This window comes from Sorex fumeus, unplaced genomic scaffold (genome assembly GCF_029834395.1).
Source record: "Sorex fumeus unplaced genomic scaffold, SorFum_2.1 ptg000078l, whole genome shotgun sequence".
NCBI lineage: Eukaryota > Metazoa > Chordata > Mammalia > Eulipotyphla > Soricidae > Sorex > Sorex fumeus.
The window spans coordinates 6695928-6721864 of NW_026606135.1; the positions used below are offsets into that span (position 1 = coordinate 6695928).

General features: G+C 46.4%; 1 protein-coding gene across 3 annotated transcripts; it reads left to right on the top strand.

The window, feature by feature from the left end:
• Positions 1-479: 479 nt before the first annotated feature.
• Positions 480-23784, top strand: CXCL12 (C-X-C motif chemokine ligand 12). 3 transcript variants are annotated; one of them, XM_056130486.1, is made up of 4 exons: positions 480-669; positions 4585-4702; positions 6613-6699; positions 23247-23784. In XM_056130486.1, the coding sequence occupies exons 1-4, from the start codon at positions 609-611 to the stop codon at positions 23395-23397; spliced, it is 417 nt and encodes a 138-aa protein (XP_055986461.1). In that variant the 5' UTR covers positions 480-608; the 3' UTR covers positions 23398-23784. The 3 variants fall into 3 exon arrangements, with proteins under 3 accessions (XP_055986461.1, XP_055986462.1, XP_055986463.1); XM_056130487.1 differs by lacking the exon at positions 23247-23784 and adding an exon at positions 9293-9644 and having other exon boundaries at positions 482-669; XM_056130488.1 differs by lacking the exon at positions 23247-23784 and adding an exon at positions 11840-15018 and having other exon boundaries at positions 484-669.
• The last annotated feature ends 2153 nt before the right edge of the window (positions 23785-25937 follow it).

Here is a 25937-nt window from a genome sequence, read left to right on the forward strand (position 1 = left end):
CAGAACAGAGGCACAAAGAACCTTTGAGGTTGACTTAGTGTCCCGGTAGAGAGCCGGTTTCACAGGTGAGAAAAGAGCGGTTCAAAGACCAACAGGTCTCTTCTTTAGCCCGCGCTCTCAAGTCTAGAGTTTGGTGAGCCTGGGTTTGCGACCAGCTGTGCGTCTATGCTCGAAAATCGGGACACTTGGGGGTGCTGCGGGTCCCTCGAGCTCTTACGGCCGAGACCAGTATATCTCATGGGTTTTTCCTTGGTTCGCGTCTAACTGCAGCCTATGGGAACTCAATTTGTTCATCTGCACACTGGGAACCACAGCCGCCCCCGTCCAATCCCGCCCTGCGGGGCGTTGGGTTCCTCGCTGCAGGTTGGACCTACCGAGCAGGGTTCGGGGTGGGGAGGAAAGCTGCAAAAGCGGCTGGTGCAGCGACAGGGACCCGACTCCTGGCCCGCCCCTGGCCCCTCGAGGAGCCCCGCCCCGGCCCGCCCCGCCCCGCGCGGCTCTCGCCTCTAAAGTGGCCGGCGCGCGCCTCCCGCCGCCGCACTTTCACTCTCCACCGCCGCGTCCCCTGCGCCCCTGGCCTCGGTGCAGCCCCAACGCCCGCCCGTGCCATGGATGCCAAGGTCGTCGCCGTGCTGGCCCTCGTGCTGGCTGCGCTCTGTCTCAGCGACGGTGAGTGAGCTCGGCCGCGAAGGAGCGTGCTGGGCTTGGGGGCTCCCGGCTCTGCGCGCCCGCTGCCCCCCGGCGCGCACCGAGCCCCCGCCCCCGACCCCCAACTGGCACGCTGCGCTTGGCGTTGAAGTGGGAGGCTGCCCACTTCGCAGGGTGCACTGCCTTGGGGTGTTGCGTTCCAAGTTCCACCGGCAGCGCCCGCCGTGCATGGGCTCTGCAGCCGGCTGCACCATCCTTACCCCAAAAGGGGACTCCCCGGGATCGGGAGCGGACAGCCCCGACGGGGCCGGCTGGATTAGCCCGGTGAGAGCGAGTCCAGGGTACATTCTGAGCCGGCGCGGCGAGGCGCGGGGTGCGGAGCAGAATGTGGGGACCCCGGGCCGCTGTACCCTTGCCTGCGCTCCCTGCAAGGATTGCCAGGTCGAGCCTGGTTCAGAGACCCCGCTCGGCAGGGTGTTGGGGCAGGGACCGGGACTCAGGTGGGAGAGGAGGTAGCGCGGGTCGCGGTGGTGCCGCTAGGAGACTCTCGGTCCACACCTACAGGGCGTTATCTCTATTTCCTCCTTCCCTGGTCCCCGACCAAAGTTTACTGAGCAGTTGTCGGGCTTGCACAGCCAACCCCACCGCGCGCTTTTGCACAGCGCGGCGTCTGTCCGCAGCGACGCGGTGAACCCTGGCGCGGTTCCAGTCATTGCACGCCAGCTTTCTGGTAACTCTAGAAAGGACCGGGGCGGGGGGGTTTACAAGCTTGCCGTGCTTCTTCCCAGCCCCCCCAACACACCTGCAAACTTGCGTCTTTATAACTGGCCAAGCGGGCAGCTAAGCTAGCCAGCGCGCTTCTCCGGAAAAGGCGCTGCAGCAAAGTTCAATCACCAAGGTCTTAGGCCACTGGGAAAACGGGTGTCCAGTTTCACTGGGAAAGGGAGAGAGCTTTTTTCCGCCCTTCTCTCTATCCTCTTTCTTTTGAAGCACGAGAGAAATCTCTCTGTCTTGTCACGGGACACCCCTGCTGCAAACCAAAATAAACTATCGTCTCTGAACACGCAAAGTAAACCCGTGTTGATCGAGCAGCAAGGCGCTTTTGGGCTTCTAAATTTCCAGCAATCCGTGTGAAGGGTTGAAGGACGCTCGGAACTCTGCATGCAGCCACGATCTGTGCAGAGCCCCAACATCGGAGCGTCAGGCTAAATTCCAGCCCCAGACCAGCTGCTGTGTCCTTCTTTGTCCAGGTCTGAAAGTTGGTAGGGTTAAGGTGAAGGAGCATAAGTGGGCTCCAAAAAGGAGGACCAGCAGGGGGTTCCAGGCTGACTCCAGAAAGCATTCTTGAGAGCTGTGGTTCCTTAGAACTGCAAATAACAATCAAAGGCAATCTCTTGTTTTCTCAAATGCTGCCTGTAAAAGTGTCCTAGCCTCTGTGTTCACTTCCGCAACCAGGTTATGACTGTGGTTTGGGCAATTAATAGTGGCAGATTTGGGGGAGAGTGTTTTGTGTACTCCTCAGGGGAAATGAGGCTGATCCTAGCTGCTCCCCCCTCCCAGAGAGTTGCAAACAAAATTGGCCTGAAGGAGCACTGAAAAGAGTATGGATCTCATCCACAAAATCCCCACCGCGAGAAGGCTAGATGTCTTGCCCCTCTGACTTGCCCTCTTGGCAGCCTAGTGGATGGGCCGAGTCGAGGCTGGCTTGCTTCTCATTACATGCACAGATCTCAGTGTGCTTCTGGATCTTCAGGAGCCTGTGTGTCCTCTCGTCCCATCCTCTTTCCCTAAGCTTCCAAAACATCCTGATTCAGGCCGAAGCTCCAGCTTCAGCTCCTGCTCGCTCTCCACTAGCTGACCACAGCCAAGCAGCTGGGCTCCTGGGTGCCTTGGATTTTTCAGGGCTTAAGCCTATGAAGTGTGTTGGTTGGAGGGGGGCCCCCGTTTCTGTTTGTTTCAAAGGGAGATTTCCTGAGAATGACTCTGAAACACTTCCAAGTTCACCAGGTCCCAACTCCATGTAACATCTGGGCCGATCAGGCCTCTTGCCTGTACACGGCCTCACATCCAAGTTATAAACTTTCATAATACTTGCAGAAAGCTAACGGAAAGGGCTCCCGGCCCATGTAGCACCAGGTGCTCTTGATAAGAGCATTTGGGGAGCTGTCACTTTTTAAAACCATGAAGTCACCCATTTGAAAGGCCAGCAACTGGGTTTCCAATCAAGAATAGATAGGAACTGTCTGAAAGAAATGAATTATCCCAGAAGGAATAGATCGAAGGGGGGGGGGGGGGGCAGGGAGAGAAAGTCAGTTCTTTGAGCTCAAAATGGGTTCTGATTTCCAATCAATTCTCTCCTGATTGATTATTGGAGCCTGAACAGCTTCTCGGGCTCAATGGGGAGCAGCAGTCCCCACCAGCCACCCCTCTGACATTCACACAGTCCCCTCTGGCTGGCTGCTGTTCTGTCTTGGGTTTGAGACCTATCCTGGATCTCCTCAGTGGTTCCACCTCTCCAGTCTGCTCAAGTCAGGATAATTCCAAAAAAAAGTTCCAGGCAGGATTGCCTCTTCCATGCTCCCTGCCTAAAGGGGAGACTGTCCCTCCCATTACCCAGGTCCCTGGTGATCTGCAAAGTGCAGACTTTTCTCATTTGCAGCTGTGCTGAAGCTAGTCCTTAGCAGCAGCTTGCTGGAGAGGTCAGGGATCAAAGGGAAAAGGTGCTCCCTGGAGCTCTCTCTTCAGTGCCCAGCCAAGACAGCCAGCACCTTGAAATCTAGCCTTTCCCTTCCTTCTTTACAGGGTGCTGAGTTTGCTCACTGGAAATTAAATGGTCAGACTGCACCATCTCCCAACTGAAGTAGCCTTATATTTTTATTGAAAGATCCCTTACTTGCCGGTTACCTACTTTAATTTTCCTTTTCTACTTCTTTTCCCCCAAGAACCATCAGGACTCCTTTGGGACCTCTGTAAACAGCGCAGTTTTTTTTTTAATCTCTGGACTAAGTATTCTCAGACATATATTTAATCCCTGATGAAAGGATCCACAAATTCAAATAATTTGGGGGTATTAGGAGGGCTTGGATAAAATCTACACACACACACACACACACACATACACACACACACACAAATCCCAGCACCCCCTCAGGGCTTGCAATTCTAAACTTAAAGGTTGAATGGTGGGTTTTGCAGGAGCCCTCTGCTAATTTACACTAATGAGTGTCAATTATAGCATTCTGCAAATTGTCCAATTGGCAAACAAAGCTGTAATACAACCCGGGCGGCTAGAGCGTCTCTGCACCGGCAGTAGGAGCCACATTTGACTCCAGCCCTATTGATCTCCACACTTTAGTGCTGGGGAGAAGGTGGGCTCCTGGCCTGCCCTCTGGGGATTCCTTTGTGGTTGCCTGGGATTAAGGTGAATATGCGGGTGTTTTGAGAAGAGAATGCTGGTGGGGGAGGGTACACTTCCAGGAGTGGAGGTGGTGCCAGAGGGCAGAGCTGGGAGCTGGAAGTTGGAGCCTTATTTCATCCCTCCCGCATCGAGTAGAAAGGGTTTGGGTTTTTTCCCCCCTTGGGGTGCTCTTTGCAAAGAATAGCTAGACACTAAGGTATGGTACCTCAAGCTGAAAAATTATCTCCTGTGATTACTCCCTTGATCTTGGGATACCTGAGGCTGGGGGGAAGGTGGGGGCGGGGGGTGGGGAGTCGCTGCTTTTCATTTTCCTACCACCCCCACCCCCACCCCATTCTGCAGATTAGCCTTCTGGTGCAATGGGAGCGCCCACCCAGGGCTCACAATGCTGCCCAAGGAGGTTTCAGCCAGCCCTGGCTTATCCCATCTGCATGACCGCTAGGATAACAACCCAGGCACATTTGCATCCCTAGGCTAGGCAGGGTAACATTTTGCTTTGTTCTCTTTCCCTCTTCCAGGAAAACCTGTCAGCTTGAGCTACAGATGTCCCTGCCGATTCTTCGAGAGCCACGTGGCCAGAGCCAATGTCAGACATCTCAAAATCCTCAGCACTCCCAACTGCGCCCTCCAGATTGTGTAAGTCTGAACACGAAGGATGCGCATCTAAAGAGCTAGTAATGCCTCACACACAAACCTGTTTCAGGGCATTGACACATGCAGAGTGTGCAGCCATGGCCTTGGCATAATTAGAGGCAGCTGTTTGTTTTGCCAGAGTTGTGTCCTACGAAGCAGGAATTTCAAAGCCACTCTTTCCCCCTGTGTCCTGGTCCAAGTCTCTTCTTCTCAAGCACAGGAAATGGTAGCCCAGCTGGGTGCCTCTGCATTTAGGCTTCATCAAAGTTTCTCTGGAGTCCAGTAAGTTCACCAGCCCTTTGCTAGTCCCAGTTCTATCTACTCTGCCAATTTTGAAACTTTGGTACTTGAGATAAATCCTTGATCAGAGAACAGAAACCCAAATTCAGTTGAAATCATTTTTCATTTGAGTAAATCTCAGTTCGTTCAACTCAATGGCATTTTCTCAAACACAACACACAAGCTGTTTTTTTTTTTTCTGCTGGTGTTGATGGGAGCTGGTAGCAGTTGATTTCCAATTCGCGTGGGAAGCTAAATGAAGTGAAAGCATCCCTACATGCTGCAAGAGACTGGATGAGGTGCCGGAAGAAAGCCACACGCAGCGGCAGGCCTGTGTCTGCCCTAACACACAGCTAGCATCGTCATGGTCATATGTCAGCACTGGGGAGGGAGTCTGTGGGTCTCCCCTGAGAACTCACCTTGGAAAGATCCCAATACTAACAATAGGAGGGAGCTCCGCAGTCACAATGAAAGCTGCCAGTGGAGACTCATCCCCACACCAGCTGTTTTCCTCCAGAGTTCCTTGTTGTCTTCCTAGCCTTTGCTCCCTTGAATGCATTTGTGCATTTAAGTCACTGTACGATAAATGCTTCTTGCCATTTAGTTTTAATATAGCAAAGTACTATTTCTCCTTGGCAAGAGTCATCTATAAGATGCAGAATTCAGCCAGAACGGGCCTGCTTTCCAGTACAAATTATGCTGGTTTGCTAGCTTGGAAAGAAGCCAAATATAAATCTGGGTAAATAAAATTCGTAAGTGGCAGTATCCAGATTGGGACTTGGTCTGCCTTTCTCTGAGCCACACCACTGCAGGTACAGTCACTTGACAGACTGCCTGCTTGCCTGCTGACTCTGGTCTGGTGCATGGTGAGTATCCCTGGTCATCAGCTGGCCTTGGTTCTCTTCAGAGACCCTTGGGTGGCAGGTAGGAAAGTCTGCCTCTCCCTCACTGTCCCCTTCCCTAACCCCAGCCCCATTCTCCAGAATGTTGAAGTATATCTTTGTGGGTCTTTTCAAGGCTCACTCCAAAGTCAGCTTGGCATGTCCTGTTAAGTTGGTTCATCCAACTAAAATTCTGCCCCTGACACTCCTTTTATAATGTTTTTATTCCCAAGTCTTGCAGATAAACCCCTCACTTTGGCCCTTACATCTAATTCTTGAGCACACTGTCACCCCCTTCTCTTCTCCCCCTCTGTGTACTTTTACTCCTTTGGTTGGTTTGTGCTAATTATCAGCTCCTCACTTCACTTCCTGGTTGTTTGTTTTGATGTTCAGTGTTTGGGCCACACCTAGTAGGTCTCACTCCTGGCTCTGTGCTCAGGGTTCATTCCTGGTGGTGCTTAGAGGACTATCTTGGTGCTAGGGGTTGAAACTAGGTCTGGTGCATGCAAGAGAACCACCTTGCCCGCTATACTCTCACTCCGACCCGCCCTGGTAATTTATCCTTCAAAGCCAACTCAGATCCTCCCTCCCTGAGCCCCCCAGACACTCACACCTTCTTATTTCTCAAACCTGGGCCTGCCAGATATAGGCCCCAGGTCCAGGCTCTGGTACAGGTAATATGTTGACGGCACAGAGCTTAAGCCATGCCTCCTGCGGGTCAGCTGCCAAGGGTCTCCTCTTTTCCTCCTGCAGGGCAAAGCTGAAGAGCAACAACAGACAAGTGTGCATCGATCCCAAACTGAAGTGGATTCAGGAATACCTGGATAAAGCTTTAAACAAGTAAGCACAACAGCCGCAAAGGACTTTCCACTAGCTCCGCTTGAGGAAAGCTAGAACCATATGAGAGGTGGAAGGCGAAGTTGTGGGGGGAGGAAGGCCTGAGTGGGGTGGCCCGGGTGTGTCTTTGGGTAGCACGCTGACCTGCCAGTGGGCTGCGGTTTGCCCACCATGTAGACCACTGCATTTATAGCCTATGGTACGATATTACAGCTTGTATTCCTCTGTGCCCTGGACCCTTGCATATATTGACTGTTTTAGAACTGGGGTTTTTCTAAGACCTGGTGTTATCCCAACCGTGTCTCCCATCAGTCAGTTTCCTCATGAGCATCATAATCACCATCATTCTCATCTTCCTTATAAAATCAATAAGTACTTCAAGATCTGTATTTGGTTTGTTTTGTAGCTTCTCCTCTTCTCCCTCTGGGCATCTGAGCACAGTTAGATAATGGCCAAGCATGGAGCTCAAAATAAACAAACAGAACAGTTGCCCTCCTCTAGACCTCTGAGACTGGGGGGAAGGCTGGGGACCACGATCTGGAAGAGTGGCCCAGGATGACTCTCAGATACTGACCCGTGCTGGGCAGGACCCTCATTGCTGCCCCTTTCAAGTTCTGATTGGATGTGGGGCTCCCTGTAAAAGCCTTTGGGGACTGTGCACAGAGACCCGCCCTGGTCCTTCCCTACTGCCCCCTGAGCCCAAGAGCATGCTGACATCTCACTCCTGCTTCTCTTTTCTGTAAGCACCTGCATCCTCCAGGGAGGAGAGCGATGGCTGGCTGGGGCTCCCACCATGCAGCCCTCTCCTCCCCCTGCTCTATCTCCGACCCCCCACCCCCTTTCCTTTGGCTCAGGCCCTCTGTGAGATCCTTCTCTGGCCTCCTCCAGACTGGGGCTGGCCCTCCCTGGAGGGGGTGAGATCAAGTCTCTACCTTCCCACAAAAGACAAGTCTTTGCAGAATCTGATGCGAGATTTAATCTGAGTGCTTGCTTTGAGGGAATTTGGTTTCTGTGATTGCCTCTGAAGCCTATGTATGCCACAGAGGCTCTCCAAACTCTGAGGTTTTTGAAATCAGAAGTGAAAAAAAAAAAAGGATAAACAAGCCTCTTGCAGCTAACCCCTTCTCTGAAGCCTCAACCTGGTTTCACATTTCAATGAGAAATGTTGGCAAGATGAACTTTCCATGCATAATGGTGATCCACAGATGGGCCTGATGGTATTTGTAACTTTTTGCAAGGCATTTTTTATATATATTTTTTGTGCACATTTTAAAATGTTTCGTTAGAAAAAAATGTATTCAGAATATATTTATAGTCAAACAACTCATATATTTGAAGTGGAGCCATATGAATGTCAGTAGGTTACAATTTTCTATTAAGCTACTGGCAATTTGTAAAGAAATATAAATGATATATAAATGTGATTTCAGCTTTTTAATGTTAGTCACAGTGTATTTTTTCACTTGTATTAAAAATGTATCAAATGTGACATTATATGCACTAGCAATAAAATGCTAATTGTTTCATGGTATAAACCTCCTACTGGAATTGGGGATTTATTTACCTGAAATAAAATCCATGAATTGTCAGCTCTGGAGCTCACATAAATTTCTGGAGTTTCTGAAGATTCAATGGCCAATTTGTCAAGTGCCTTAGATTGCTCCTAACAAGTTCATGTGTGAGCACATGGGCCTTCCTTAGGAGCAGATGAAATCTGCATTCAAGTTTTTGCACCTTTTTCCCCCCCCAGACTCAATGGAAGTGGTGGGGCTAGTTTTCTGAATAATAATATTTGACCCACTAATTTTTCTTCCCCTTTCTTCTCCCAAGTTCTCTTAACATCCTCCCATGTAATCTGTGGAGACGCAACCCTTGTAATATCCAGCTATTACATTTTCCCGTGTAAAAACCCTATAATTCCAGGCCATGGTTAATATACAGCTTTCTCAAGAACAGGTGGTCTTATTCCCATAAATCATTAAATACCATTCAGCTTGAATCATTTTACTATGACAGTCATGAGCCAGTCGCTTTAATAAAATCCTGCTAACCAGCTCTCTTCCTCGTTCTTCAGAACAATCCCAGTCATTATTGGAGGGTCTCCATAAGCCCCCAGAAAAGAGGAGATATGGTTGGCCCACCTTCTTTCTCCTCTCTTGGGTGGCTTTTGGAACCTTGGAATCCCCAGTCCCCGAAGTGGTTTTTCTGTTTTGAAAGGCAGAGATGCTTTGGATGAAGGGCACGGTTCAACTCTGCCTTGGGAAGCACGAAAACCTGAGGACAGTGGGTTGGGGAGAAAAGAAAGAAAGTTTAGCCCAGCCGGGCTTATCTACACACCCTGTTAGGTGGGAACCTCTTGTCCTGATGGGAACCAGGGCCTAGCCAACAAATTGGCACTTGCTGTAACCAGTTGGCTGGTGCCATGGAAACCTGGCTCACATTTTTTAATGGATCAGGAACAGTCTTGTCTGATGGACATCACTTTGCCCAAGGGGCCTCCAGGCCCGAGGCTGAGGACAGAGTTAACTATTGCGGAGGCTGAGACAGACACGTGTTCATTTCAACATTATTAATGGTTCTACTGATTCTGTCTAAGGGGGCGCAGAGAAGAAAAAGTGGGGAAAAGAGAAAAGATAGGAAAAAAGAAGCGACAGAAGAAGAGAAAGGCTGCTCAGAAAAGGAAAATCTAGTTCCCTGCCACCTCCAGATGGACCGCAGTACCTTCCGCTCTCGCCTATGCCGGCGCTTTGTAAATTCGCTCTCACCTTCCTCCAGGGCCAACCTGCGGCCTACTGGGGGGCCACTCAGACTTCTATGGGGGCAGCACGTTGTCACCCCATTGGGCCACACTGGCTCCTGTATTTATGTGCTTTCTTAAAGGTCCTTCCTGGCCTGCTAAGTGATGAAGTAGGTAGTTGACAGAGACTGGGATAGGGGTCCATGTGCACAGGACTCTATCAGAATGACCCCTTGGTCTTCTGCATCCCTCCAGCCCCTACCCCACCCTCCACTCTGCGTTCACTTTCTTAGAGGCCCTAATGATTCCTGAGCTCACCCAGCTCCAGACTCCAGCAGTTCACTTTTCCATCCAAGACTAGGATGAGTGGCCTCCTGGCTGGCACAGGCCAGTTGTCTTGCCTGACACAGACAGTCTTCAGCAGTCCGGGGCCTGTGTCTGCTGCCCTTTCATCTCCTGGTGCTCGTGGCTCTTCCATCATGGATTCCCCAGGGTAGAGTGGGCTGTGGGCTGTGGCTGGGCCACTCACCAGTGACTCCTCTTGGTGCGGTGGCTCCCTGCCACTCCCGTGGGGTGAGACTTCTGCAGCCCCCTCTTCCTGGTGCTGTGTCAGCTGCTTTACCTCAAGTAAGGGTGCATTTCTGTAGACCTTGTGGGATGAGAATGTGGATATGGAAATACTTCTCAGGGAGCTTTCTCACCAGACAATCCAGTTGGTAGCTTTTGTCACCAAGAGCTGTACATGGAGATATTGTGTGAAGGATCTGCAGCTCCGGGAACTCCTCTGTTAACTTCACCCCACTTGGGCCTGAGATTCTTCATGTCCCTGTGTGTTGAAGTTCCAGGGGGGAATGCAGCTGCCTCTAGCCTCATTCATGGGAACTATGTACTTGAACTGATGTGGTTGAAGTTCTTCCTCCTCCTCCTTCCCCAATCTGTGTCTGAGATGTCTTGCCAAAAGTCTAATTTAGAACACAAGAAAGGAAAACATGGGGAAGCAAGGCTCTGCTTTCTATCACATTTTGAGCATCTGAACTCTCTTCCCCAACCCCTATCCCATATCAATATGCACCCTGGACCCTTGTCCCTGATTCCATTATGCAGAAGGATGACATGGTTGAAGGATGGAGAAGATGGATTTCAGGAGGAGAACCCAAGTCTTCCGTGTGTCAGATTCAGGGGCTCAAAGCCCAGAGTTCTCCTGTGTTAACAAGTTCCTTGGTGATCACAGCTACGCCCTTGACCTCCCTGGAGAAGGGTTCCCCCTTGGCAGAGCAGACAAAGACTTTTACTTCCTACTGGTGGCCCTTTCATCTGGCTAAGTCTCCCAGATATCCCCTCTGCCAGATAACACCAAAGGACAGCTCCAGGATAGGATAGATGCCTACTTCCTCCTGCCCACTCTACCTCTCAAGGGGACCCTGCATTTTGACTGGGGCAACACCTTGGAGGTCACTCCTGTTTCCCTGACTCTTTGTACCCCTGAGCCTGGAGATGGTCCTTCCCAGTGGTAGGGAGAGCTATTTACCTCATAGTAGCAGTCGGTCAACTATTGCCCTGAGATAATGAATTACTTCTTATAGTCCTCAGGGAGATCTCCCCTCCCTATCATCCCAGATGAGCCCCCCTCCACTCATCTAGGGGGTCTGGAGCTACAGGTGCAGAGTGTCTCCACCTCCCATTTGAGAAAGGTCAAGAAACTCCAGTCCTGTCCTTCCACGGGTCTCTTGCCCTGGGTCCTCACTGTGTCTGCTGAGCAGGCAAGCCCAACCCTGCTGAAGATTGGGCCACTGAAGACTGGGTCACCTTGAAGAACCAGAGGAATACATCTCCATTCTGATGTGGGGAGAAACTCGGCAGGCATCAGGAATCTACTGCCAGGTGAGCAGCACGCCTGTGCTGCTTGCGGTCCTTGAACCCAGCCCACGGGCCATTCTGAGAGGCCCCAGGGTGGGTGAGTATTGGTGGTAGGTTGAGCAAGTGATTGGTGGTGCCAGTATTCAACAGGAGCCAGCTATCTAGCTCAGAGTGTGTCTATCTGGGGTATGCTGGGGCAGGGTAGTCATTGGTCCTACCATCTGTGAGACCAAGGCTACGCACATCATTCTGTCCTGTGTAACCCATGTGCCATGTGTCTGTGTACCCTCGTGGCCTCCTATGTCTGGCCCTTGCTTGCTGCATCCTTCCATCTTCACTCGCCATCTTCCACCAGGCCTTTGCTTCAGCCCCACCTGCTCTCACACCCTCCCCTGCTCAGGTCCTTCAAGGAATGCTTGTCCCACTATGGCAGCAATTTGGAAGACAGGCATGGAAGCCCTGCTGGAGCGGGGCCCCTCCTCTCAAACATGTGGCCTGGCCGCTGATGGAACTCTCCTTAATGGTATCTCCCTCTGTTCTTGTTAACAGGAGGTTCAAGATGTGAGAGGCGCAGGTTGGGTCAGACGCCTGAGGAACCCTTACAGTAGGAGCTCTGGTCTGAAAACAGTGTTAGGAAAGGCCTTGGGGGGCTCCCCCACATCCAGTCAGGCCCCCCACACATGTCCAAGGACTTTGGTTTGCACGTTTTGCCTTCTTATCACCATTTAATTTTGTAGCAAGATATATGGTGTTTATTTTTCATTTAGTTTGATTATCCAATGTCACTGGTGACAGATAGGAACTTAGTTATTTTACTTGCTTTATTATAATATCTTTCCCGTGGAATCCCTGATCTCCTCCAGCTTCCTGAGTTTTATATCTCTGAGCTGCTCAGGCTGGGACCTCAGACTGAGGGAACCTGGCCCACATTACCTGGGATGGAGAATTATCAGGAAGTGTCAGAACCCGTCAGCCTGGGCAAACCCTGGGGATGGCTGCTCTGTGGAACAAGGGGTGAGAGAGGCGATGATCTAGAAGGCCATGAAGGGTCCGCACCCTCCCTCCAAGTAAAAACAGCGAGATCTGTCCCTTAGGTGAGCACCTTAGAGCTTTCCTGAGCTAGGACCAGCAAAAGCATGAGGCCAGACTAGAGTGCCATAGAGACACAGCCCTCATCCCAGCTCTTCTTCACATCCCATCACGTTCTCACATCATTCTCTCTTGTCATCCATCATCATGTGTCTCCACGACTGTCTCCATGACCCTGGATCAGGACTCTCTCAAGACCAAAGCTTTAACTTAACCTGGCACCAAGAAGCACATCAAAGTGTGTCATGTTACAGAGTTTTGAAAACACTGTGTGTCTGTGTCTTGTTTGGAATATTGTATGTTGTCCATCCTGTGTTTTCATTCGCAGCCACTTTCCCTAAAGCATGCACTGTGAGTTCCTTGTATGTAAAGGCTGAGAGTGAGGAAAGACCTCTCAGGCTTTTTACCATGTATCTTATTAAGGCTGTGAGTCAAGCCTTAGTTTGCCTCCTGATTACAGAGCCATTATGGATCAATGAAGCCCAAGGGAATTCAGTTGGAGCAATATTCACCTCTAAGGTCACCAAAATTTCTGTAGTCAATATTTTAGATCCATAGATTTATCTTCACTGTGTCAACCCCAGCATCATTTTAGAAATAGCATGAAAATAAAATTGTCAACTTTAATTTAGTTTTGCAAGCCCTATCCATGAAATAATCAATCCTGGATAGTTAATTCTTGGGATATTTAATTGAGATGTTTCTTCCAAATTAAAATCTGAAACTTCATCTGTTTTTTTCATTTGATAATCTGTTATCTGCAATTGTGCCTTGAATGTTTTTCTGTTGCCTTTCTGTTCTTGTGCTTCCAGAACATTCTTATTAAAAAAAAAAGAGAGAGAGAGTAGGTTAAAAACCCTGGCCTTTACAAACAAGAACAGTTTGTAAAGTTACTTAAGTTGTTTAAAATGTTCAGTTTTTTTTTTAAGATGAGCCCTTAAGATTTTAACTTTTGGTTTTCAGTTGGACTCTATCGTTTTCTTCTTTTGATTCAAGATACCAGGCAAAATAATTTAAATTAAAATGGAATAAAGAGCAAACAGGGAAGCATCAATTCACCAGACATTGTCACATGTGAGAAAAATATAGTAAAATAATATTACTTAAAGGGTTTTGTTTCTTCAGATTTAATAATCTTGTAGAATTACAGAACCTAGTTTAGGCTTTTCAATAAGCATTCCTTTAGATTTAATCTTCATGGTAGGAACCAAATAAAGGCAAATTTATCAGAAGAAACATTTCAACATTCCAAAACCAGCTGTTTTATATTGATAAAAATAGAGCCTGGAGGTACCTTTATTGATTATGAGGGATACAGATCTGGTTTCAAATTTCTGTGTTGAAATCATCCAGTCATTCTAATATTCTAAATTACACATGGGATATTAAATATTTAGTGTTATCTTCCCATTAATCCAAAGTACATAAAAATCTCATGGAAAATTTGAAAATATTTTCTGTTCAAATCCATGAACTAGCGCCATCAGATCTTTTACTCTAGGAAAATAAGCATGTCTCTAAATCTTGATTACATCTAAGTAAAAAAATCATTCTTATTTTTTTCTCTATAGGGTACCAGAGACTTTAGGGAAAATTATTTGTGTAACAATTCCTCTTCTGGCAAATTGCTCCTTAGGATCAACTACCCAGCTCAGGCAAATATGCATTCAAATAGGCCATTTGCAAAGGAAAAGGTTGCCCATCCCCCACTCTGCTTTCAAATTACAGATCAAGTGCCTGGGTTGATTAGGGGTCACCCCACTGTTCTCCCATTCTGCTGACATTCCCTTGGGCTTCCTGTAACCAGAACCTCCAGAAAGAACCTGCAGAATCTCCTTTGCTGCCAGCCTTTGCATTTGGACCCTGTCTGTGGAGGGGGCTACCTGGTCTCTCAGGCATGCTGTGTGTTGGAATCTGAATCTGTGCCTTGTGTTGTTTGCACTGTTCTTTGTCTTGTGCCTGCCAGGTACTGAGACCCCAGCGAGGAGGCACAGCAGAGGCCCTCTTCTCCTTTCCTCTAGAAGAGGTTTTACATGGAGCTGAAGGCCTGTAATAGCAAAAGGTTCCAACCTTATGTAAAGTTCAGTTTCTAAGCCTTTCATTGGATCCGACTTTTTTCTTCCGTGGTGCCATTTTCTGACCACTGGTGTTTTCAACACAGTTCCTCCTGGGAGCGCATCATCTTTTCCAGGTGCGGTAACCCTTATGCAGCCGAATGAGAGATGTGGGGTCTATTCTTTCTACCCACCCACTTGGAGGGATTCCTATTTTGGGAAATTGCTCCCCGGAAACCTCCAGATTGCCTGCCCATGCAGACCCCTGGCATTGCCTTATCAAAACGAAAAGAAAACAAAACAGAGGAAATTTGCTATTCTGCAGCCTCGCTGGATGCTCAGTCTCTAGCAGTGATGGGTTCAGTGTTAAATGTGATTAATACTGTATTTTGTATTGTTTAAATTGCATCTCCCAGATAATGTGAAAATGGTCCAGGAGAAGGCAGCTTCCTGTATGCAGTGTGCTTTTAAAAAAATAAAAAAAATAAAAAATAACAATTCCTTTTAAGAAACTATTTCTACTTTGAAGTCATACCAATGAAAGATGTATATGCACTTATAATTTTCCTAATAAAGACATGTATTCAAATATAAAAGTCAATGGTTTGATGTTTAGTGTTACCGTTTGGCATTTTCCAAACTTTCTTTTTCTCTCTCCAACAGAGCACGCAGGGGTTGTGTAATCCTAGCTTCAGTGGTTAGTGGAAAACAAGCCATTGTAATCACACTAATCATAGGCAAGAACTCTAGGGGTATACTTGCCTTTCCTTGTCACCTGATCCTAGGGCACTTCTTTTTTTCTCTGAAAGTTCCTTGGTTTTCCTGGAATTTTATCTTAAAGACTTCTATAAGGTTGATTGTTGCAAGGGCTGATGTACTTGCCTCACTATTTTTTTTTTTAAGAACCATCTTTTATTCTTTTTTTTTTTTTTTTGCCTCACTATTCTTAAGAAGGAAACCTCCATTCTGATCTTCTTGGGCTTAGTGGCACACAGATGCCCTGAACCTGTTGGCTTTATCTAATATCCAGCATCTTATGCATTTTCTATCCTCCTGTGAAGAGACCCGCCTAGAAACCAGATGCTGCTTCTCTTAATGACTGCCAGATAGCCCTATCCTGTGAAAAACTGAGTGGGGTTGAACCCAACACAGAATCCTGTGCACACAGAAAACAATTCACCATGCTCACCACCATACTCTCTCCTCCATAGTCAACCAGACTGGAAACAAGAGGCCAGCACAGAAGTCCTGACTTCTGAGTCTACATGGCTTGTTTTCCAGGCCCTCTTGCCTGCTGATGCAGAAGTGACCATGTCACCCCTGGGCGCAGAACCTGCTAGGTTATTTATAGGGTGGCCAAGATACAGTTGCTAGGTTGCAGAAAGACCAGAAGCAAAAAGAAAGATGGGGGAGGTCATGGCATGCAGCAGTGTGGTGTCCTGGGACAAGCGTGGGTGTGAAGATTAGCAGGCCTGTGCTTGAACTTGCCCTACGTTGATTATGGGGGGATAGCCAAACCACCAGTGGATTAGCAGACCACTGCTTCTCTCTGCTCTCCCTATTATTGGAGACACATCATTTGCTTTGAGTGTCAGTCTCCCCAGCTGTAAAAACAAAGCTCTGTCTCATCATAAAAAATCTGTGAGGATTAGACTCATAGTGTGTTTGTAGAAAACGTCTTGTTCCCTCTGCACCCACTGCTCCATAGAGAGTAAAGAGCAGTAGTCAGGGACTGGAGCAATAGCACAGCGGGTAGGGAGTTTGCCTTGCACGCGGCCGACTTGGGTTTGATTTTCAGCATCCTATATGGTCCCCTGAGCACAGTCAGGGGTAATTCCTGAGTGCAGAGCCAGGAGTAACCCTTGTGCATCACCGGGTGTGACACCCAAGAAGGAAAAAAAAAAGCAGTAATCAGAGTCATCATATCTGCATCTACTTAAAACCTCAACCAAGTTTCCACACAATAGGAGTTATAAGTGACCTTGGCAGTTGAACCTACTTGGGGCAGGTTTCCTGAGTGTTTGTGTAGTCTTGGTTCCAGCACATTATACCTTTAGCCCAAGAATTGACCACCTCTGGGGTAATTCCTCAGACTAATATTGAATCTTTACAATGAAGTCACATTTTTTTTTAACAAGTTTGTGACTCAAGGATTTTTGTGACTCATTCAATTCATTTAGTCAGCTGACATCAGCTGTGCTGTCAGCCCAGAACTTGCAAGTACAGACATGGAGTTGAGGCAGATGGCTTGACCCCCAGTCATGGACCCTGCAGTTAGGAGCCACCAGCTTGCGGGTGGCTCAACAACTCAGAATTAGAAGTGTGAACAAGATTCACCAGAATTAGAAGTGTGAACAAGATTCACCTAAGTGTAACAGAAGCTCAGAACCTAACTCCCAGTTCAAATGTCTACATATTCTGACACTTAAATATATGTCCACAATTCAACCACTTTCTAGTACCACCATCTTGGTAAAATGAATACCCACCTACCACTTTGGATCATTGTACTAGGCCCTAGCTGGGTCATTCTCATGCTGGTAAGTGACCTCTCGTTAGCAGCAAGAATGAATGCCACTGGTCACGAGTTGCCCCCCATGAGCGGCTCTCTGGCACGGCCATAGCTCCAGAGGCAAAAGGACTTAATCCAGAGTCTGGCAGCTTGCAGCAGAAAAGTGAATGGACTATGTATTAAACTACAGCACCATGCCTTCGCCTTCCCCCTCCCCTCCCCACCTGCAGCAAGGTGGCCACCGCCTCAGAGCTTCTGGGAAGGCCAGGTGTGGGTCGGCAGTAACGGGGCAACTGCAGTCTATGGGAACGGGGATGGTACTGGTTCATCCTTCACACCCTACGGAGGTCACGAATTGCCCCCCCAAGAGCAGCTCTCCTGCATGGCCATAACACCCTAAGCACAGAAACCAATCTCGTAATTATCTGGCTCTTGGCAGAAACCCCACCAGACTTAACTAGTAGAATATCAGAAATCCAAAATCGTGCTGCCGCTATCATGGCTGTCCGACATCATATGGTTTTCATAACTAGCTATAGAAAACAAATTATTTCACAATGCCTTTTCAGCAGTTCTGATTGTTGTGGGGGGGGGGGAAATTCTAAACAATAATGGTGCATCTTTTGTCAAAATAGTGAATGTAATCAAAGTAGAGAGTTTAGTAGAAATCATCTGCCTCACAGGTATGGGGAGGGGTGGGAGGGGGGTATATTGGGGTTCTTGGTGGTGAAAAATAAGTACTGGTGAAGGGAAAGATGTTTGATCATTGCATGACCTAGTCTTAATCTTGAAAACTTTGTAACTTTTCCCACAGTGATTCAATAAATAAATATAACAAAAAATTAATTATTACAATTTTCAAAACAGAATAAATGCCACTAGGCTGATCTGAAGACAGACTCCTATGCTGATCATATCATCCCTTCTCAAATCCTTCAGTATCTCAAAGGTTTGCACCCACTGCTCCCTGGAACCTCGTTCACTACAACTTTCTCCCTGGTCCAGTTATACAACTCTCTTTTTTGGTACAATTTAGGCCATCCCTGGCAGTTGTTATTTGTATTAAGGTGCTCACCACCTAGTTCCTAAATGTATACCATGTATTTTCTTCTTCCTTTAGTTCACTTTATGCATTCATAGAAATCATCTGCCCTACCCCTAGATTCCTGTTCTTCCCCCCTCCCCCCCCCCCATTCCTCAGCACCACCTGGAATATTTACTTGTTTATTGTCTATTTCCTCACATCAGACTATTAATAACATGCAGGAAGCTATTTAGAGTGATTTGCTCACTAGTTATTATTTGTGGTTGGTAAACAGGTGATAGTAGACAAACATTTTTGAATGAACAATCAGTTGAAGATAAGCACATTGGAATCTTTTCTCTCTAAAATCAAGATAGCAATATTCAGCTAACAAGGTTATGCATTTTCTTATTTTGGTCTACTCAAAGTCACACTAGTAAATCATTATTTAGATTCAGTCCATCTTACTTCAATATTTACATACCAGTAATTACAAATACTGGCTCTTCTTTAAAACAGTGATATTTGGCATGGAGCGATAGCACAGCGGTAGGGCCTTTGCCTTGCATGCAGCCAACATGGCTGACCCGAGTTCGATTCCTCTGCCCCTCTTGGAGAGCCCGGCAAGCTACCGAGAGTATCTCGCCCGCACAGCAGAGCCTGGCAAGCTCCCCGTGACATATTCGATATGCCAAACATAGTAACAACAAAGTCTCCAATGGAGACGTTACTGGGCCCGCTCGAGCAAATTGATGATCAGCGGGAGGGCCTTTACCTTTACCTTACCCTCCTAGATTACCCACAAGAAAAAAAACATGATTCCGCTTCTCCAGAAGTACCTTGGTCTAAGTTCTTCTCTTATCACACAAATCACAAATCATCCTGTTATTCGTCGATTGCAGGCCCCAGTAAGGTCTCCTTCATCCTAGCCCTAAGATTATATTCAAGGCTCTTTAGGAGAATGAGACCCATCATTGTTACTGGTATTTGGCATATTGGGTACGCCACGGGGAGTTTGCCAGACTCTGCCTGCAAATATTCCCTGTACAGACCATGGGGTAAGTTATAGCCACACCAGAGAGTTCCTGTTGCCTGTGCACATTCTGAGGGTGAGATTGCTGATACTTCAGCACAGGACGGGCCTGACTGGGGGCAGTGGATGGATGACCAGACTTAAACCCCAGCCAGGGCCCTAGAGGAGTATGATTCCAGACATACCACCATGTAGAAAAAAATAAAAACAAGAGGATCAGCTACTGAAGCCAAGGCCATGTACTTCCACAAATGGACACATCTGGGAAGGGTCAGAGTGGTAATTCTGACCTGGTTCTGACTCCCTATATAAGCCCTTAGTCAACCAGATCTCCTGACTTCTAAGGTTCTCTCTGCCTTTCCCACAGCCATGCTCCAATGTAGGCCTCAGTCCACTCTGAATGCTGCTAGGCAGACCTGAAGACATATGGTCCTAGCCAGAATTAGAGGCTGGCCATCCCTCAGGGAAGAAGATGAGTTTGGGGTCAAAGGTTTGGGGAGGGTTGTTGGCAGTGGTGACTGTTTAGTTTTCCCAGGCAGCCGTCAGGTTCCTCACTGCAGCTGGAAAAGTTGCTCAGGAGAAGTAATGACTGGCCCCTGCTCAGTCTGGAAGGCACCAGATGTGTTCACCTTGTCCTGGCCTCTTCCCAGGAATTTTCCTGGCCATGATACAACTGGCCCAAGTCACATGGGCTTGTGGGCTGTGAGAAAGCAACAGTTCTGGAAATTCCTATGCTTGGGGTCAGGTGGCTCTCTGTTGGCCACTATGGGAACTCCTCAGTGATTTGTTGAATCTTGGCATCTGGGAATAAAACCTGCCAGTGACCAGCTCTGTCCAGTTCTTCCTCTGAAAGAGCACCTGCCCAACCAGTTATGTGCACCCCCCTGCACGAGCACCCAAGGGGAACCAAGACTAATGCATTCATTGCATTTCCTTGCATAGGCACAGGGCAGAGTTTCCAGTCGGGGAAAAATCAACCTGTTCAGGCATTTATTATCCAGGTGGTGGCCTGTGTCTTGGCAGACCTAGAGCAGCACTTTCAGACACTGTCCTCTTTGATATTCCCTAACAATCCCAGTCTTGTTCTATGTGATAGATTCAAACAAAGAGCAGTTCCAGGGTGACCCTAGATGGTCTATTTCTCAGAATTGGCAAGATAGATCTGATCCTAAGCTGATTGACTCCACGGCTGCAAACCACCAGTTCCTTAAATTTACAGTATGGTGCCCAGGGAGAGGCAGTGGTATTGGGCTGTCTGGTTTGCACTCTTGATTGTCAGATATTTCTGGCCTTTAAAGGAGATTTTATTTGGATAAAATGCAGGGAAAATCCTAGTTGTGAAATCAGTATAACTTGTAAGAAGCAGTGATTTTTTTTTTGAGAATGAAATCCCATTAAATAGAAAATTCAGAAGAGAAGGAAATTAATTTGAAATGTTGGGCTTTGCACATTAACAGGCAGATGACTTTGTGGACGCAAGGTCTCTGCAATTGCTGTTTGTGTTTCATAATGTTTAATGTAATTAAATAAAGGTGTTAACAAATAAGTGTCTGGTCTTCTGTTCATAAAATCCAGTGATAAATGTGGGTTACTGTCTTTGGGTAGAAGGAAGGAATTTAGAATATCACACTAGATTTTCTTGATTTAATAAGATACTTAGACAAAACAATAACATTCTAAAGTCAGAATACATTTTATAATCATAAAAGACATCTAATAATCTTTTATTATTTCATAAAGATATTTGAACTTTACAATAAAATTATATCTTATAATCAAAACATCAGTATCATAATTGTTACCCCCATAAGCCTCCTGCTCTGTGCTTTTACATCACTACAGAGTGCAGTTCTCTATGAATAAAACATTTGAGTAATACTTGTTCTCTTATGCTGCTGATCCAAATAGATGGGGTTACTTAAGAAGATCAGGGATTGCGTGATGCCACTTGTGCTAACCTGGAGTTCTGGAATCCAGGCTCAAATACTTTTTTCCCCTAATTTTTGTGTTAGTCGTTGTGAAATTTCGAAGTTACTTATGGTTGCGATAGCACAGCAGTAGGGCATTCGCCTTACAAGCGGCCAAGATGGCCGACCCGAGTTCGATTCCTCCACCCCTCTCGGAGAGCCTGGCAAGCTACCGAGAGTATTCGATATGCCAGACACAGTAACAACAAAGTTTCCAATGGAGACGTTACTGGGCCCGCTCGAGCAAATCGACGATCAACGGGAGGGCCTTTACCTTACCTTACCTTACTTATGGTTGAGTTTCAGGCATACATTGTTTCAGAACCAAACCATTCACCTGTGGATATTTTCCTCCACCAATTTCCTCCCCTTTTCCCCCTTTTGGCTCCCACCCACCAATCTGCCTCTATGAGGGGTACTTTTTAAAAATATATAAGTTTTTGCATTGTAGTTCACTGTACTGTTGCTGAGAGGGTTTCATAAGTAACACTTTACATCTTTCAATACTGCCTCTTCTTCCTGTTTGATCTTCCTTCCGCTATAGTTGCCCCTCTCTGTCTTATCTCCCAGCTCCTTCAGGTAGTCTGTTTCCTAGTTCTCATGTTTTTTGTTTCCATTGTCTTTGGGTATTTGTTATTACCCCATTATGTTTCCTTATAGTCCACATATGAAAGAGATCATTTTGTTTAGGTCTCCCTAGGACTAACTTCACTCAGCATAATACTTTCCAGATCCTTCCATGTAGCAGCAAACTGCATGACTTCATCTTTTCTTATGGCTGAGTAATATTCCATTATGCTTATTTGTTGGATAACATCATGTTGCCTTGCTCCTCCCACAGGGAGCTTAGGTTTATTGAGCCACTCCCACAACAGTGCTCCCAAGGCACCCAATTCCATCAAACACTAATAATCCTATATTGCTTAAGTCTTTCCTTTATGTCTTTTGCATGGTTTATTTAGCAATATCTTTTTTATATAGACACAGGAAGACAGTTTGTGCTATGCTTTCTAATATGGAAATTAATTGACTCAAAAATAATATTTACTCCTGGGCATCCATATTTACTTGATTTAAGCCTCAGTTGTTCTTAGTTCCTAGCACTCCAATGGCAGGGTCCTGACAAAGGGACTGGATGAACCCAGGGCAAGCTGTAAGCTACCCTGGCATCAAAAGGAGACAAGCTAAGTACCATAAGTATAATAAGTTAAGAGCATGATCATGTTCAAACACTGTCATGATCCCAAAAGAAGTAACTGAATAAGGACTCTGCTGGGGTTAGGAAAAACTAACCTGGCCTGAGAACTATGGTCTAGAATACATAACAAAATGTCCCCAGGAAGAGCTAGCCTATATATATATATATATATATATATATATATATATATATATATCTTCGGCCGGAGCGATAGCACAGCAGTAGGGCATTTGCCTTACAAGCGGCCAACATGGCCGACCAGAGTTCCATTCCTCCGCCCCTCTCGGAGAGCCCGGCAAGCTACCAAGAGTATCTCGCCCGCACGGCAGAGCCGGGCAAGCTACCCGTGATATATTCGATATGCCAAACACAGTAACAACAAGTCTCATGATGGAGACGTTACTGGACCTGCTCAAGCAAATCGATGAACAACGGGAAGACAGTGACAGTGACAATAACACATACTTGAAAGAAAGTAAGTGACTTGTTTAGGATTCTCCAAGATCAGTAGTAGACATGGGACTGATCCTAGGCCAACCTTTGGATTCCTTCTCTCCATCTGTGTGTGGTTTTGTTTGAAGGTTGGCAATTAGGGCATTGTGGTGTGGGCAGTTCGATATGCCAGAGACTAGAGAGTATAGCATACATTTTGGGTTCCCACCTCTGGTCTTGCCCCTCAGGGTTCCAAGCATGTAGATATTTACCTCACTTCTCAAAACTGCCTCCCATGTTGTCTATCTGTAATCAAATTGGTTTTTTTTTTCTTTCATGAAGTGCTCACTGCTCTTGGTGACATTTCCATTTAACTATTGGTGTTCTTTTTCTGGAGACTGTAAAGATAAAGAATCACAATTATTAATCTGGGTCTTTCACCCACCACGGGATACTGTTGGATAAAGAATCACGTATCATTAATCTTTCACCCACCATGGGATACTGATAGACTGACCTGTACAGTTTTGAGTACCCAAAGGCAAAGTCTTCTCATGAATTCTGGTTTCAGCAATCATCCCAATTGCCTGTGCTTAGGTTTTAGATCACTGAATTTCACAATGCATTGCTTCTTTTCTGTTTTCCAGTTCCACACCACACTGGCTGGCATCTGTGCTCTATTCAACTCAGGCTGTAGGCCTTCCTCTCTGTGATCCTGAGACACCAGGTCTGTCCAACTCCCTGGGAATTTCCAGGCCTACCATTAATTTACTGCAAGAGATTATATTTACTTGTTGATCAGAATACTCAGTGAACAACTGAGACTTTGTAACTGTCACCTCCTGCAGTTCCTGTCAGGTAGAACTGAAGCAGCCACACTTCTAGGCAGGACTCAAGTGCCCCTTAGGCCTAAAATTCCCTTTGAAATTCTGTCACTCAGGAAGTGCATGATTAAAAGTCTGCTGCCAGTGATATAGTTGGAAGATTGTTTTTCCTCTTTTACCTGTGAACTAAAAATGTTTCATTTGTATTTCACCATTTCTTAAAGTTGCTATTGAGTCTCAAACCACAGATTCCTGGAGATTTGAACATATGTGTTGTTGGGAGTTCAGATCCCTAACTTCCATCTTTTACCCCAGTTTCTTCTTTTTTTAAAATGTGTCCACAAATTCATCCCACCATATGTCCTGCCAGGGGGTCCTAACAGTTTTTCGTGCTATGGTGAAAAATGCAGGTCTTTGCTAAGAGCAGACAGATGGGTCTCCTGAAAATGAAAGTTAAAATAAATGGTTTTCACAATGAGCACCAACACACAAAACACTTACCTATGTATCTCCTCCCCAATCCCTCAACCTCGTCACTCCCCAGAAGTTGTTTGGAAGTAAACACAAAAATATGCATGAAAGTTGGAAATAAAACCTCATTCTCTGATCTATGCTGAATGATTTCTAGGAATCAAATCTAAGTGGAACAAATTTGTCACGTTCCCAGCACTAAAATGTTCTTTCCCCCTACTTTTTGTTCATGTGTCTCACCATCCAGCCTCAAGGGAAACAAAACAAGACAAAAACTGGCATCTTCGACAGGTTTGGACTGACAGTATGCCAGAAACCACAGACACTTAGGAGAAATCCCAGCTCAAGGATCCAGTCAAACCCATGAAGGAGCCAAGGAGGCAGCTTCAAACCTTTGGGGGCAGCTCTGGCCTCAATATGAGACTCTGGGGACTTATTTCCAGGTCTCATAAAATGAAAAGCAGGTTTATAGACCTTTGTGCTTCCCAGCACTCAGAAGCAGAAACACGAGCTCTCTGACTCTCTGAGTCTGTCCAGTGGAGATCAAGTTGTATGATAAAAGAAATGTAAAGATCTGAAGAGAGTCTGAAGGATAAAACAAGCAAAACAAAATAATAAACAAAAGTTAAAATGGATATAAACAGAACTTTTAAAATATTGCTAATCATTTCATCTTTAATAATGTGAGGAGGGCCTTTATAACTGTTTTGTTGATTATTTAGGATTTGGTAGTTAACCAGTTTTTCCTTTATAAAAAGTTGCTCTTAGATCTAGGACATCTGGCCCTGTGGTGGGTGGTATGCATGTGGTGATGAACAATTTTTGTGCTTAGGATCCCTGGGCAAGAGAAATATGAGATTTCAAGAAAGAAACACTCAACCTGGGGCTGGAGTGATCATACAGCAGGTAGGGCATTTGCCTGGCACGAGCTGACCCAGGTTCGATCCACAGCATCCCATATAGTTCCCTGAGCACTACCAGGAGTAACTCCTGAGTGAAATACCAGGAGTACCCCTGTGCATCGCCAGGTGTGACCAAAAAGCCAAAAAAAAAAAAAAAAGAAGTACTCAACCTTAGGTGTGTTAATACTACCTCTAGACCTTAGGTGTGTTAATTCTACCTCTAGAATGCCTTTCCACAGGTACCTAATGGAACTTACACCATCAAGGAAACTCTGGGACATTTCTTCTAGATTTGATCACATGCACTCTTTTCTTAAGTGAAGCTCAGTTAGGGCTGCAACATCTTCTACTTGGTCTCAGTACATCTGAACATAATTGCTTCATGGTTTGGATAATGTGAAAACTAGAGATTTATCACATTGTTTTTGTACTCAAACATCTCAATACCTCTTTGGATAGTGTTTGGGTACAGTTCCCAAACATCTACTTGGACAAGTCAACAGAATCTATCCCCATCTTGATTAGATTTCAGTGCTTTTTCTTCTCCAGTTTTGGCTATTGCCCCTGGAGGGAATCATCTGTGATGCTTTCCACTTATTAAGTCTCCACAAAACCAAACTGGGTGCATCTAGGATACACGGGAGGATGCTGCAAATTTGGGCACCAGTGATTATGTCAAATGAAATCCGATTCTGGTTACTGGTTGTGACACTCTTTAAAAGAGTTCCTTAGGGCCAAGTGATAACTTCTCAGGCTGAGCATAAGCTTTATACGCATGAAACAAGTTGTATCCTTAGTACCACTTGATCACTTCAGCACTGAAAGGAGTGATTCTCAAGCACAAAGCCAAGAGTAGGTCCCAGCACTACAGGGTATGGATTCCCAAACCACACACATACACACAGATTTCCTCCTAGTATCTGAGTCCCAGTGATCTCCATGATCTTGTGGTCAATGGTCAGGATAGTGGGTAGCAACAATTCATTTACAGAAACCACTCAAAATCCCAGTCCCAATAGATCTTGAAGCATCTTCTCTCTGGCCTGGTAAAATTTCTAAGACTGTGCGGCTGGGTGGGGCTTGTCCCATACTTTCTACAGGGTAGTCCTGAGAGATCCTATGGCAGATCCCTAGTGCAGAC

What these genes read in the sequence shown, in the direction of transcription:
- CXCL12 (XM_056130486.1), top strand. Translation starts at nt 609, where the DNA reads ATGGATGCCAAGGTCGTCGCCGTGCTGGCCCTCGTGCTGGCTGCGCTC. An exon ending in TGCGCTCTGTCTCAGCGACG is followed by an intron (nt 670 to 4,584) that starts GTGAGTGAGCTC and finishes TCCCTCTTCCAG; the next exon opens with GAAAACCTGTCAGCTTGAGC. An exon ending in AACTGCGCCCTCCAGATTGT is followed by an intron (nt 4,703 to 6,612) that starts GTAAGTCTGAAC and finishes TTCCTCCTGCAG; the next exon opens with GGCAAAGCTGAAGAGCAACA.